The sequence below is a fragment of the Felis catus genome, chromosome D4, assembly GCF_018350175.1.
Source record: "Felis catus isolate Fca126 chromosome D4, F.catus_Fca126_mat1.0, whole genome shotgun sequence".
Classification (NCBI taxonomy): domain Eukaryota; kingdom Metazoa; phylum Chordata; class Mammalia; order Carnivora; family Felidae; genus Felis; species Felis catus.
Window position 1 is genome coordinate 29,096,051 of NC_058380.1, and position 12,671 is coordinate 29,108,721.

General features: G+C 44.4%; 1 protein-coding gene across 27 annotated transcripts in view; it reads left to right on the forward strand.

Moving 5' to 3' along the window:
• The window catches only part of AOPEP (aminopeptidase O (putative)), a 343,279-nt gene that overhangs the window by 240,676 nt on the left and 89,932 nt on the right, over positions 1-12,671 (forward strand). For 21 of the 27 annotated variants that reach the window (XM_045043607.1, XM_045043608.1, XM_045043612.1 and 18 more), the window contains one exon: positions 601-661. The exons of 5 other annotated variants lie outside the window; for them this stretch is intronic. In XM_045043607.1, coding sequence (XP_044899542.1) covers positions 601-661 — 61 coding nt within the window. Of the gene's footprint in view, positions 1-600; positions 662-6,184; positions 6,937-12,671 lie in introns of those variants that run through there. One more of the 27 variants, XM_045043615.1, reaches the window with a different exon arrangement.

Sequence of the window (12,671 nt, forward strand, 5' to 3'; positions counted from 1 at the left end):
AAATGAATAAACGTAAAAAAAAAAAAAGAATTTCAGCTGACTTTGGGTCAGACTTAACAAGCAACTGTAATGTTTCAAATAAAGCAGAATGTGGGCCTGCTTAAAACAGAGGCGTGGAAACCGTGTGCACTCCTGCAGCCAAGCCCGTCTGTGCTCTGACGGTGAATTGCACCATTTATGCCTGTCACAGCCCCTCGTCACGATAAAGTTCAAATGTCACTTTGGTGTACTTAGTGCTACAGCATTCGGATTTCACTGTGCCGTCAGCTCGGGGGGAAGTGGTCACGCCTGATGTGTCCTGTGGACATGCCCTATCGTCCCTGAATCGGTACTCCCAACCAAACAGTTCCTGCCAAGGCATTGAGAGCACCTACAATGGTGTGCCTCTGATGTTTAGATTTCATGGTGCACCTTCCTATTGACCGAAGCTGTCCTGAGTGTGGCTGGGTACCCCCTGCAGTTTAACCTGGGACGGCGTTGCTTTCTCCAGAGAGCAGCTACCTCTCTGGAAGACAGATGCTGTGAGGTACCATAGAAACGTGCTATGTAATAAGTGCTCTGTACCTTTTTAATCCTTTCCTTTTCATTTTATTTTTAAAGGCTTGAGTTGTCTGTGGAGAACATCTTCCGAGACTGGCTTGAGAGTTCTGGAATACCCCAGGTGCGCCCAACATTGCTGCTCAGGAGAGTCTGTGGAGGATAGTAAAGCTTGCTGCTTGGTGTATTGCTTAGGACAGTGATTTACTTATGTGTGTAAATATAAAATTAATCATCTGGCTGAGTTGGAGTATCCCTGAGTCGGGAAAATGACAGTCTCCCACCCTTGTCGGCCTGCCATCATGACGTGTGCCTCTGGCCTCTGCCTCAAGTGGTGCTGTAGGAGGGTGCCTGGTTGACCTTGAGCAGTGTGTTAAATGAGATCTTGCAAAGTGTGGTGTATGTTTTGGGTGCTGTCACCAGGCAGCACTTCGAGGCTACTAGTGGGTTGAGCAGGTGGCCTCCAGCTCTGCTCTTTGGACACAGCCGGATGAATGAGTGAGCCGGCTCGCCTGCAGCTCTCCTCTGACCTGTTCTGCCCTCATTCCCCATCATTTCCCCGGTGCAGCTAGCTCCTCAGCTTCCTCCTCTGGCTCTGTATCCCTGCCTCAAGCTGGTCCTATCTGCATGCGCTATTTAGATTCATCTCTCTGTCTTAGGGACCAGGACCTGCCCCTCCTGAAGGTTCTGCTGTCTCCTCCTCTTTCGGCCCATGGGCACCTCTGTGGGAGAGACATTCCCACCCAGCCTCAGCTCCACAGGAACTACCTGGCTTGAGGCCTCCTCTCTCTCCACTCTTCCCAGGTCCTGTGCTTCCTGGAGCCTGAAGGGCAGCCCCCGAGTGCTGACCCTCACTAGAGCATGGGCCCTGGGAAGTCGAAGGAGGCATCCTGCGTGGGGCTGGTCAAAGGACTCTGCAGGCCTGGAGCTTCCCAATCTGAGCTGGTCCCCCGAGCAGCTGCAGACCCATCACAGTGGGCCCTAGTGTCTGGGAGTGGACCCCCATGGCTGTGAGAAACTCTGCCCTGGGTCCAGGCAAGCAGCCCCCTTAGCTTGCTCGTTTCTAGTTTCATGGCTGGTTATATGAGCTTCCCCTTGGGAGTGTCTGAATGTCAATGAATGTCTGTGAACCATGAAATTAAGGAACAGGAGGGGCTGTTCTCCATTACCTTTTCATCCTCTCTTTGCATCTTTGTCCTTTCTGTCCCACGGGGGGAGATGTCGGCCACCAGCCACCATGAACTCATTCCTAAAAAGGACGCATTGCCTTCTGTTCGGGGATGCGTGGCACCTGTTAAAAGTTATTTGTTTGGCCCAGTCCTTGGGAGCAGAAAAGAATAAAATCCCGAGGTCTAAAAAAGCGAAACAAAACAGGGGTGGATAAGGCAGCACCTTGTCCCGGGAGCCAGTGCTCTCACCTCCTAGGTATTGTAAGGAGGTTCTGTGACTTCCACGGTGGTGGAAGTCATTTGCCGAAGTCATTGCCAGGCCATTTGCCGACTAGAAAAATCTCAAAAACAAAGTTAAGGATTGTCTGATCCCAACTAGCCAAGCACTGCCTTCTTGTTTTAGATGGGGGCAGAGGGCATTCGCCAAAGCTGCATGCCTTGTGCTCCGAGGCCAGGCGGTTGCAAGGCGCCCAGACATTCTTTCCGCGGCCTGGCAGCTGGGAAGAGTGGGGAGCTCAGAGAGCAGAATCCTGAAATTTCCTGGCTCCGAACAACAAGGCCGCTGTATTCAGCAGTTAGCCCTCAGGGAAGAGGAAAGAAAGAGTCCTTAATCGGGTGCCCAGAAGCAGGCGCACCCCGCTTGGGTTGTAACACTGGGGCTGACCCTCTTGGTCCCAGGAGGTTCCCTGATTTCCCCTGAAGAGAAGGAGGCTGTGCCACCAGCAGGAGGCTTTTGCTTTTCATTAAAAGTGGGAGGGGTGCGGCGAAAGGGAGATTTGCCTCTGAGCGGTACATTTTTTCCAAGGTCTAGTTGCGTTTGTGACAGCTTATAGTGTAGACAAGAATTTCTGCTATAAACTGACGAAACCTGCTGTCAAAACACAGCCAGGTGCAATGAGGCCAACCCAGCTATAAATTGTCTTTAAGACCCAACTGGTATTTCCTTGGGCGCTTAACTGTTCAGTAAAAACAACAGCGTCAGACAGAAAAGACCCTGATTTAGTGCACATCTTTCCATTGGTGAATGATCAGACGACATCGTTTCATCTCTGTACCCATTCTCTGCCATTATGTATATGGTTGATGCTGATTTACTTGCTCACAGCCCTTTTTGTGCTCCTTGAGAGTTCCTTCTCCCTTCCACCTCAGTGAAAGGTTCTGCAAAGGCCCGGGACCCTCTGGTTGCAGGAGCCTGGCAGTGAATGGGACACCTTGTTCTTTGTCCTCATCGTTATAATATAAAGTTACTAGTGTGCTTGGCCTGGATTGACAACCAGGGCACTGAAATCGCTTCGATGCTCTTTGTTCTCGTTAAAAATTTCTGTCCACCAGCAATTGAAGTCATTCATGACAAAAGAGTCACGTTCTCCTGGTAAAGTTTTCATTCCACAGGTTACAGAGGCTTTTTGTCTCCTCTCAGGAAGGCTTGCCTTGTGGTTGGCCTCGATTTTCCTTTTTGGCCACACTGAATGGAAATCATTAAAAAAAATGTGGAAATCACTTCAGCAGCAATAAAAGTAAGCATGAGCCCCAAAGAAGTAAAAGAAATTGGATCCAAACCTCTTTAAAGAACACCCAACCCTGTAACCTTTGGCTTTGCAAACAGATTTAAAATTGATTGTACCGTTGGTATTATAGGTTATTTCCTTTTATGACTTTTTTCTAATTATAGAAGTATTACATATTTATTTTAGAATATAAAAAAATTGTAATAAGAAAATTAAAATGGCTCAGAGATAATTTTTTGGGATAAATCCCTTCAGTCATTTTTTTTTTTGATGTATGAATACATAGTTTGACCTTTGTCTACCTTTTTATTGTTGTTTTTGTTTTCTTTTGTTTTGTTTTGTTTCTGAGAGAGAGAGAGTGCATGTGTGAGCAGGAGAGAGGGGCAGAGAGGGAGAGAGAGAATCTTAAGCAGGCTCCACACTCAGTGTGGAGTCCAACATGGGTCTCAATCCCATGACCCCAGGATCACAACCTGATCCCAAATCGAGAGTTGGATGCTCAACCAACTGAGCCACCCAGGTACCCTGCCTCCCTTTTTAAAACTCAAAATAAGATGTTCTCTGTAGCAAGTTCAAGCAGTAGCAAAATATAAAAAGCAAAAGCCCTTGCCCCCTCAGTCTTACTCCCCAGAGCTCATCCATGCTTGCTAACCACTTAGTATGAGTCCTTCCACACATTTTATGTGATATACAGAATGTAGGTGCATGTCTTTAAAAAAAAATGTTTATTTATTTATTTTGAGAGAGAGAGAAAGAGAGAAAGAGAGAAAGAGCGAGGGAGCGGCAGAGAAAAAGGGAGAGAAAGAATCCCAAGTAGGTTCTGTGCTGTCAGTGCAGGGCTCTATCTAACAAATCACAAGATCATGACCTGAGCCAAAATCAAGAGTTGGAGGCTTAACCAACTGACCCACCCAGGCATCCCTAGGTGCATACCTTTTTTAAATAAAATTGGAATCTTTTTATTCAAACTGAAAGTTCTCATTTAAAAGTATATCTTAAGCAGTTTTCCATATCCTTTGATATAATTTAAGAGCCATAATTTTTAACAGCTGCATAACTTTCTCTTTTTTTTATTTTTTAAGTTTTGAGAGAGAAAAAGAGTGTGAGTGGGGGAGGGGCAGAGAAGGAGACACAGAATCTGAAGCAGGCTCTAAGCTTTGAGCTGTCAACACAGAGCATGATGCAGGGCTTGAACCCACGGTCTGTGAGATCATGACCTGAGCTGAAGTCAGAGGCTTAACCGACTGAGCCACCCAGGTGCCCCTGCAGCTGCATAGCTTTCTAACAAATGGTACTGTAATTTAATTTACTCAGATTCCCTCCTCGCCCCCACTGTTGGAATAGTATACATTATTTCTTAGAAAGTCACCCATTCTGCTAATTTGGCCATTCTGTAAATAGATTTTGATTTCTTTTCATGTCTGCCCAAAGGTCTCCTCCCGCCCCCTACCAGCCCATATGTACACATATTCCAATCTCCTTTTAAAACATTTATATGCAGATACATTAGAAATAACTTTTCCCATCCAGTCTTTCATCTCTACTTCCTTATTTTAGCTGCTACAGAATTCTCCGACTCCTCTTTTTCTTTGAATTCCTGGCCACATTGCCAAGTACTGGTATCCTTATGTACATATTTATTAAATTTTGAATTTTCTTTCCTAGCACCTCCCCCATTGTTTCATTGTATTTTGCTTGGACTGGTTCAGTAACTAATTGGTTTTTTAGCCACCAAACCATCCCCCATCTATTGCTGCATCAATACCAAGTGAATCTTTCCAAAAGACTCATCCTCACCAGGAACTTTTTTCCTCACTGACAGTGGATTGAGAACAAACTCTTTGGCCTGCTATTTGAGGCTATCAGCAGAACTGCCCCAGGCTGTCTTTTTAAACTTTAATTTCTACCCTCCTAGGCGTATGTCCAACCATAATTTCCAATCTCTACATGATCGTTTCTTTGCCCCCAGCCTTCCTTTGCGCATGCCTTTTTCTCTCCCTGCAATGCCTTCCTTTCTGTATCCTTAGCAAGTGTGGTAGCCTGCCTTACATTGTTGCTGTTTGCGTTGTGCCTCATCCACAGGCTGCCCAACCCCCCGCCCCCCACCCCCCGCCAGAGGAAACAAGGGCTGTGTCTGACTCATCCTTGCCTTATCTGCTGTGATGCACATAGTAGGTGCTCAGGGTCTATGGCAATATGGCAGCTGCTAGCTACATGCAGTTATTAGTGCTTGAAAAATATTTAGTGTACCTGAAGAGCTGAATTTTTAATTGAATCTAAATCTAAAGTTAAAAGAATAATTCAGTTTTTGTTTGGAACAACTTTGGGTATGTGAATGAATCTACTTTTTTTTTTTAATGTTTATTTTTGAGAAAGAGAGGCCGAGTATAAGCTGGGAAGGGGCAGAGAGAGAGGGAGACAGAATCTGAAGCAGGCTCCAGGCTTTGAGCTGTCAGCACAGAGCCTGACGTGGGGCTCAAACTCACGAACCGTGAGATCATGACCTGAGCCGAGGTCGGACACTGCCACCCCAGCGCCCTAATGAATCTACTTTTTAAACTAAATTTTATGAAATCTAAATACAGTTCAAGCATTTCTGGTTAAAATTTAGCACTTGAGGTGGACTGTGAAAACTCATCAGATTTAGATTTAATATAAAAAAATGAAGGGTAAATATCTCTTTAATGTTTTTTAAAATATTGTTTACATGTCAAAATGATACTATTTTGGCTATATCATAACCCAATGCATATACACCCAGTAGAAAATACTATTAAAATTAATTGTAGCTGTTACATGTTACTTTTTAAATTCAGCAACTAGAAAATTTTAAATGACAAATGTGGCTTGCGTATATTCCTATTGAACAGTGCTGCTCTAAAGCTATTAGTTGAATTAAAATCTGAGTGCACCATGCCTTAAAATCCCCCACCAAATAAATGTAAGTGAAAACATCTATATTTTTGTCAGATGTATGGATAAAGATACAGCTTGACCAACCCATACACGCCCTTCAATCTGCTCTGACGGCACCGATGATTATAATGCATGGATGGGAGCGCTTATTCACAGTGGACATCCAGAAGGGCATGAACTAATTACCAGCCTCACTTCAGCTCTTCATTTCAACTCCCAGGCAACCTGTTTCCCGAGGTACTATTAAGTAGCACACAGACGCCAGAGCGCCTCACGGCCCATCTCTGGCTCTGTCTGCTCTGGGGGAAGTGCTCAGCACATGTGAAATGGCAAAATCACAGGCAGCAGTGGCACTGATGAGGATAGAGAAGATGGGGGAGAGCTGATCACATCGAGTGTCTGGGAAATAGGCAGGAAGCAGCTCAAGCTCCCAGACTTGCTCCTGCATCCCAGAAGTTACAACAGCAGGCTATTGTGTTGTCTTGGAAAACACCACTTCTTTTTAAGCACACATCTACAAGTCGCCAAAGGCCACACAAGCAAATGATGGAAAACTCAAGTCTCCTAGGGAAAGTGTGCCGGTTACAAAACAGGAAATTTGATAAGATGTGGTGCTTGTAGCACAGAGAAAGTCAGTGGTTCATTAGGCGAATAACTTGTAAGCTTGTTTTTGCACGGTTTAGGTAATAACACCAACGTTATTTTTTGTTTGTTTAATTTTATTTTTTATTTTTTAAAATTTACATCCAAATTAGTTAGCATATAGTGAAACGATGATTTCAGGAGTAGATTCCTTAATACCCCTTCCCCATTTAGCCCACCCCCCCTCCTACAACCCCTCCAGTAACCCTCAGTTTGTTCTCCATATTTAAGAGTCTCTTATTTTGTCCTTCTCTCTGTGTTTATGTTATTTTTGTTTCCCTTCCCTTACGTTCATCTGTTTTGTCTCTTAAAGTCCTCATATGAGTGAAGTCATATGATTTTTGTCTTTCTCTGACTAATTTCACTTAGCATAACACCCTCCAGTTCCATCCACGTAGTTGCAAATGGCAAGATTTTATTCTTTTTAATTGCTGAGTAGTACTCCATTGTATATATATATATACCACATCTTCTTTATCCATTCATCCATCGATGGACATTTGGGCTCTTTCCATACTTAGGCTATTGTTGATAGTGCTGCTATAAACATGGGGGTGCATGTGTCCCTTTGAAACAGCACACCTGTATCCTGTGGATAAATGTCTAGTAGTGCAATTGCTGGGTCGTAGGGTAGTTCTATTTTTAGTTTTTTGAGGAACCTCCATACTGTTTTCCAGAGTGGCTGCACCAGCTTGCATTCCCACCAACAATGCAAAACAGACCCTCTTTCTCCGAATCCTCACCAACATCTGTTGTTGCCTGAGTTGTTATTGTTAGCCATTCTGACAGGTGTAAGGTGGTATCTCATTGTGGTTTTGATTTGTATTTCCCTGATGATGAGTGATGTTGAGCATTTTTTCATGTGTCGGTTGGCCATCTGGATGTCTTCCTTGGAGAAGTGTCTATTCATGTCTTTTGCCCATTTCTTCACTGGATTATTTGTTTTTTGGGTGTTGATTTGATAAGTTCTTTATAGATTTTGGATACTAACCCTTTATCTGATATGTCATTTGCAAATATCTTCTCCCATTCTGTCAGTTGCCTTTTAGTTTTGCTGATTGTTTCCTTTGCTGTGCAGAAAAAAGCTTTCTATTTTGATAAGGTCCCAATAGTTCATTTTTGCTTTTGTTTCCCTTGCTTCCGGAGACGTGTTGAGTAAGAAGTTGCTTCGGGCAAGATCAAAGAGGTTTTTGCCTGCTTTCTCCTCAAGGATTTTGATGGCTTCCTGTCTTACATTGAGGTCTTTCATCCATTTTTTTTATTTTTGTGTATGGTGTAAGAAAGTGGTCCAGGTTCACTCTTCTGCATGTCACTGTCCAGTTTTCTCAGTACCACTTGCTGAAGAGACTGTCTTTATTCCATTGGATATTCTTTCCTGCTTTGTCAAAGATTAGTTGGCCATACGTTTGTGGTTCCATTTCTGAGTTCTCTATTCTGTTCCATTGATCTGAGTGTCTGTTCTTGTGCCATAACACCAACATTATTTTAAGGCCCGTTGGGATACTCCATCTCAGTGGTGTCTATAAGAATTCTACATTTAAATTCTTTTAAAGTTTATTTTTGAGAGAAAGAGAGAGAGAGAAACAGAGCATGAGTGGGGGAGGGGCAGAAAGAAAGGGAGACACAGAATCCGAAGCAGACTCCAGGCTCTGAGCCATCAGCATAGAGCCTGATGCAGGGCTCGAACTCGCGAACTGCAAGATCATGACCTGAGCCGAAGTTGGACGCTTAATCAACCTAGCCACCGAGGCACCCCAAGAATTCTACATTTAATGGTCATTCAAGAAAACCGAGACCGGTTGGTTTGTTTTTTACAAATTCCAGAGAAATTGTATTAGTTCTTTTTTTTTTTTTTAATCAATAATAGCATTTACCATTATGAGGTGAGCTTTGGGGGCTCCTAATAATTTTGCTGTCATTTTTGTCCAGTGGTTCTACTCATGTTTTCTAAGTGAGTAGACATCTTGTAAGGGGTACTTTGAGATACATTGACTAGATTCTCTGGCCTCAGTTTGGGCAGGGCCTGTAATGTTGAGTCACCATGGTTTATCGAATAAACCCCTCAGAGTGATACACTGTTCCACAGTCACAAGAGACGGAGAGTTTTCGTTTGTAGCCTGATTTTACATGAAGGCGTCTGTGCCTTCATGCTCGTATTAGTTCAGGCTGCCACAACAAAATCCCACAGACTGGGAGGCTTAAGCAACAGACATTTATCATCTCATGGTTTGGGAGGCCGGAAGTGCAAGATCAAGGTGTGGGCAGGTTTGGTTTCTCCTCAGGCCTCTTTCCTTGCTTACATACAGCCGCCTTTTCGCTTTGTCCTCACGTGGTCTCTTCTTCTGTGTTCGTACAGATCTCTGTCCTAATCTTCTCTTCTTATAAGGACACCAGTTGGATTATATTAGAGCCTACTAATGTGATCTCATTTTACCTTAATCACCTTTTTAAAGTCCCTATCTCCAATACAATCACATTCTGAGGTATTAAGGGTTAGGACTTCAACATGCGAATTTGGGGAGAAAACTTCAGTACTTAGCAATGTTTATTCCCAACACTTCCCTGATTAGTTCCACATTTCTTGTGAATCCCTTCAAAATGGCCAATAAAAATCACTCAAGTCAACCTCACTATATTTTATTCCCCTAGGGATGTATATTTTGGGTGTCTATAGTTTTGGGGGGGTCCCAAATGACATTCTGTCTTGTGGAATGAGAGAGAAAGAAATATGGGAAGGAAGGGTCTGTTCTCCCAGAGAGTACTAGGCAACTGAAGGTCTGTGCTGGGCATTGCGTGTTAGTGGGGGCATCTGATCTGACACTGTCTAAATGCATAAGGCACCATGAGGAAACAGGAGGCATTTCCCTTTGGTGTGCCAATGAAAGCTCTGTGTCCTTCCTTCTTTTCTCTCCCTTTCAAAACCCGATTTCCAGAAATAATTTGAATCTCATTCACAAGAGTCCAAGAGGAGACTCCAAGGGAATAATAAGGATGAAAAGTGTCTCCTCTCCCTTGAAGATTTCCTTTGTAACTGTGTTGGAGCCTAGGCTTCTACAGAGCTGTGAAGCATCCCAGGCCAGATGGATGAGATTTGTGAGAGGAATCTTCCAGGGTCTGAAATCATACCTACTCCAGTGCCTTCCCTCTGTCCCCTCCCTTCTTCCCACAAATAAAGCCTGTATGGCTGTCCTTTATGAGGGACTGTGGATGACTCAAAGATGAGAGAACACAGGCTTTGCCCTCAACATGCTTAATAATTCAGTAGGGAAAACAGATACACAAATAACCAACCTAAGGCAGAAAGCAGTAACTTGTGAAAAATGAACTAAAGTTTAGCATTTGGAAGAAAGAGGTCATTTCCCATGTGTGGAAGCAGGGAGGGCTGAAGTACCATTTGAAGGCAATCTTGAAGGACACGTAGGAGAGAAAGCCAGTCCAGGCAGGAGGAGAGCCATAACCAGCGTCTGGTGGTGGAAAACTGAGCATGTATGTTGGAGTCAGAGCTCTATGATGGGGAGGCGGGGCTGAGGAACCAGTTTGTCATAAGCATGATTAAGGCTCAGTGGGTAGTGCCCAGAGGAATGGAGGAATGGAGGCAGTATCCTGATGGAAGGGAGGGGGGAAAGCAGCTTCCTAGCCAGCCTCACTGTCACTCCCTGCTCCCTCCCAGCCTCTGCCACATTCTAAACAAGGTCATTCTGCCCGCAGTAATAGAAGGGTCAGTGCATTTTTTTTGGTAGCGATAAAAAAATATAATTGGTGAATGCATTTTTTTCTTTTTAGAGAGAAAGTGTGCAAAAGCAGGGGAGAGGGGCAGAAGGAAAGAGAATCTTAAGCAGGCTCCATGCTCAGTGTGGAGCCCGACACAGGGCTCAATCCCATGATCCTGAGCTGAAATCAAGAGAGTCAGACACTTAACCAGCTGAGCCACCCAGGGACTCTAGGTGAATGCATTTTGGCCACGGTTTGGAATAGTGATCTTTCCCCCTTCCATTTCCCTTGTCAGGGACGGGTTTATTGTTGCTTGCTTTTCGTGGAGAGTGGGATCTGCAAAGGGCATTGATTAGTTGGGCAGGACCCTGCCAGACTGCACAGGAACTTGGATGTGATGCTGGAGGGTTCCCACAAGATTCAAGAGCCACTGAGGGCCGCCAGAGGCTTGCAGATGTGCAAGCAGCCTGGCTAAAAGGAAGACTCCCGGATGAAAGGCCAAGCCTCACTCCTCCATTCGGGTTCTAGGGAGTTTCGCGAAGTGAGAGGAACAGTGAGGGAGTGACTTTCACCCCATGGTTTTTAACTTTGAACTCTTATGTCCAGGAACTGTTCATTTACATGGATGCTTTTTAAAAGCATCATTCAGTATCTGGATGGCCAATGGTGTCTCCCCAGAAAGCACATGCAGTGGGCCAACAGATAGAGAAATAAGTAAGAAGCCATGTGAAACAGGCACAAGTTCATGTAATGCAGATAACATGCCTGAATCCTGCTAAGTGATGAGGGAGGATATTGAGGATATTGACCTAGACGGAGGCCTGCATCCTTTAGGATCTCAGATTGGGCATCTATTTTTTTTTTTTTTGTCTATTTATTTATTTTGAGAGAGAGAGAGTGCACACATCTGCATGAGCAGGGGAGGGACAGAGAAAGGGAGAGAGAGAATCCCAACCCTCCCCCACCAAACTGTGAGATCATGACCTGAGCTGAGATCAAGGGTCGGACACTTAACAGACTGAGCCACCCAGGTGCCCTGGACACCTATTTTTAAAGTGAGCTCAGGAAGGCATATGGAAATGGCTGTCTCAGGTGGGTAAAGAGCATTTAAGAACTTGTTTCTTTAAAAAGAATAAAAACTCTGGGGGCGTCTGTGTGGTCAGTCTATTAAGCATCCAACTCTGGCTCAGTTCATGACCTCACAGTCCGATCTGTGAGTTCGAGCCCCATGTTGGGCTCTGTGCTGACAGCTCAGATCCTGGAGCCTGCTTCAGAGTCTGTGTCTCCCTCTCTCTCTGCCCCTCTCTCCCACTCATACTCTCTCTCTCTCTCTCTCTCTCTCTCTCTCTCTCTCTCTCTCTCTCTGAAAAATAAATGGTGAAAAACAATTTAAAAAAAAAGAGTAAAAATTCTGAACTGGCCCAGAGGGACACTAACATGATCAGGGTATGACACTATGGAGAGAAAAACAATATTTGCTTCCTTTTGAATCAGAAGGAAAAGGAAGCAGGAGCCACTAGCTTTGAAAAGTCTATTTGGCTTCATCCAGTTGATAGAGGCAGTTGGTAGGGGCTTGTGTACACACATGGTTTTTAATAAAGAGATAAGTGTGGGTATTTTCTAGAACCATAGCTTTTTAGGCTTGGGTTAGAGATCCACAAGTCCACGAAGCCCAGTCGTGCTGAGACCTGGTTATCAGAATCATCCAGGAAGCTGTTTAAAACTACGGACCCTGGACTCAGACCCTACCTAGTGAATGATGCTCTCCATAAGTAGGGCTGGGACCAACTGACAGAATCCATAATTAGGTCATATTCTGGAATGTATTGAATCAAAAGAAGTTTTCTTATTCACTGAGTATAATCTAAGCTCTTAGGATCCTTTAGTCTTACATTCCTCCTGGGCAATCCAATTATTTGGCAGTATGGTTCGGGTTTATTTGTTCAACCATTATGCCACTCATTGTGCTAGACAGTGGGCTTATGGAGCGGAAAGGACACAGCTCTGCTCATGAGCCCATGGGGGCATCTACAAACCAACCATTTTTTCCAGGTGTGCAAAAGGGTTAGGGTTAGGGTTAGGGGAATCAAAGAGGTTGACTTCTTTGCCACATTCAGCTAGGAGACTAAGTCCATTGGAAGACTGCATGCCTGGAGGCAGGAGACTCAGTTGTGCCCCACTGGGTCAC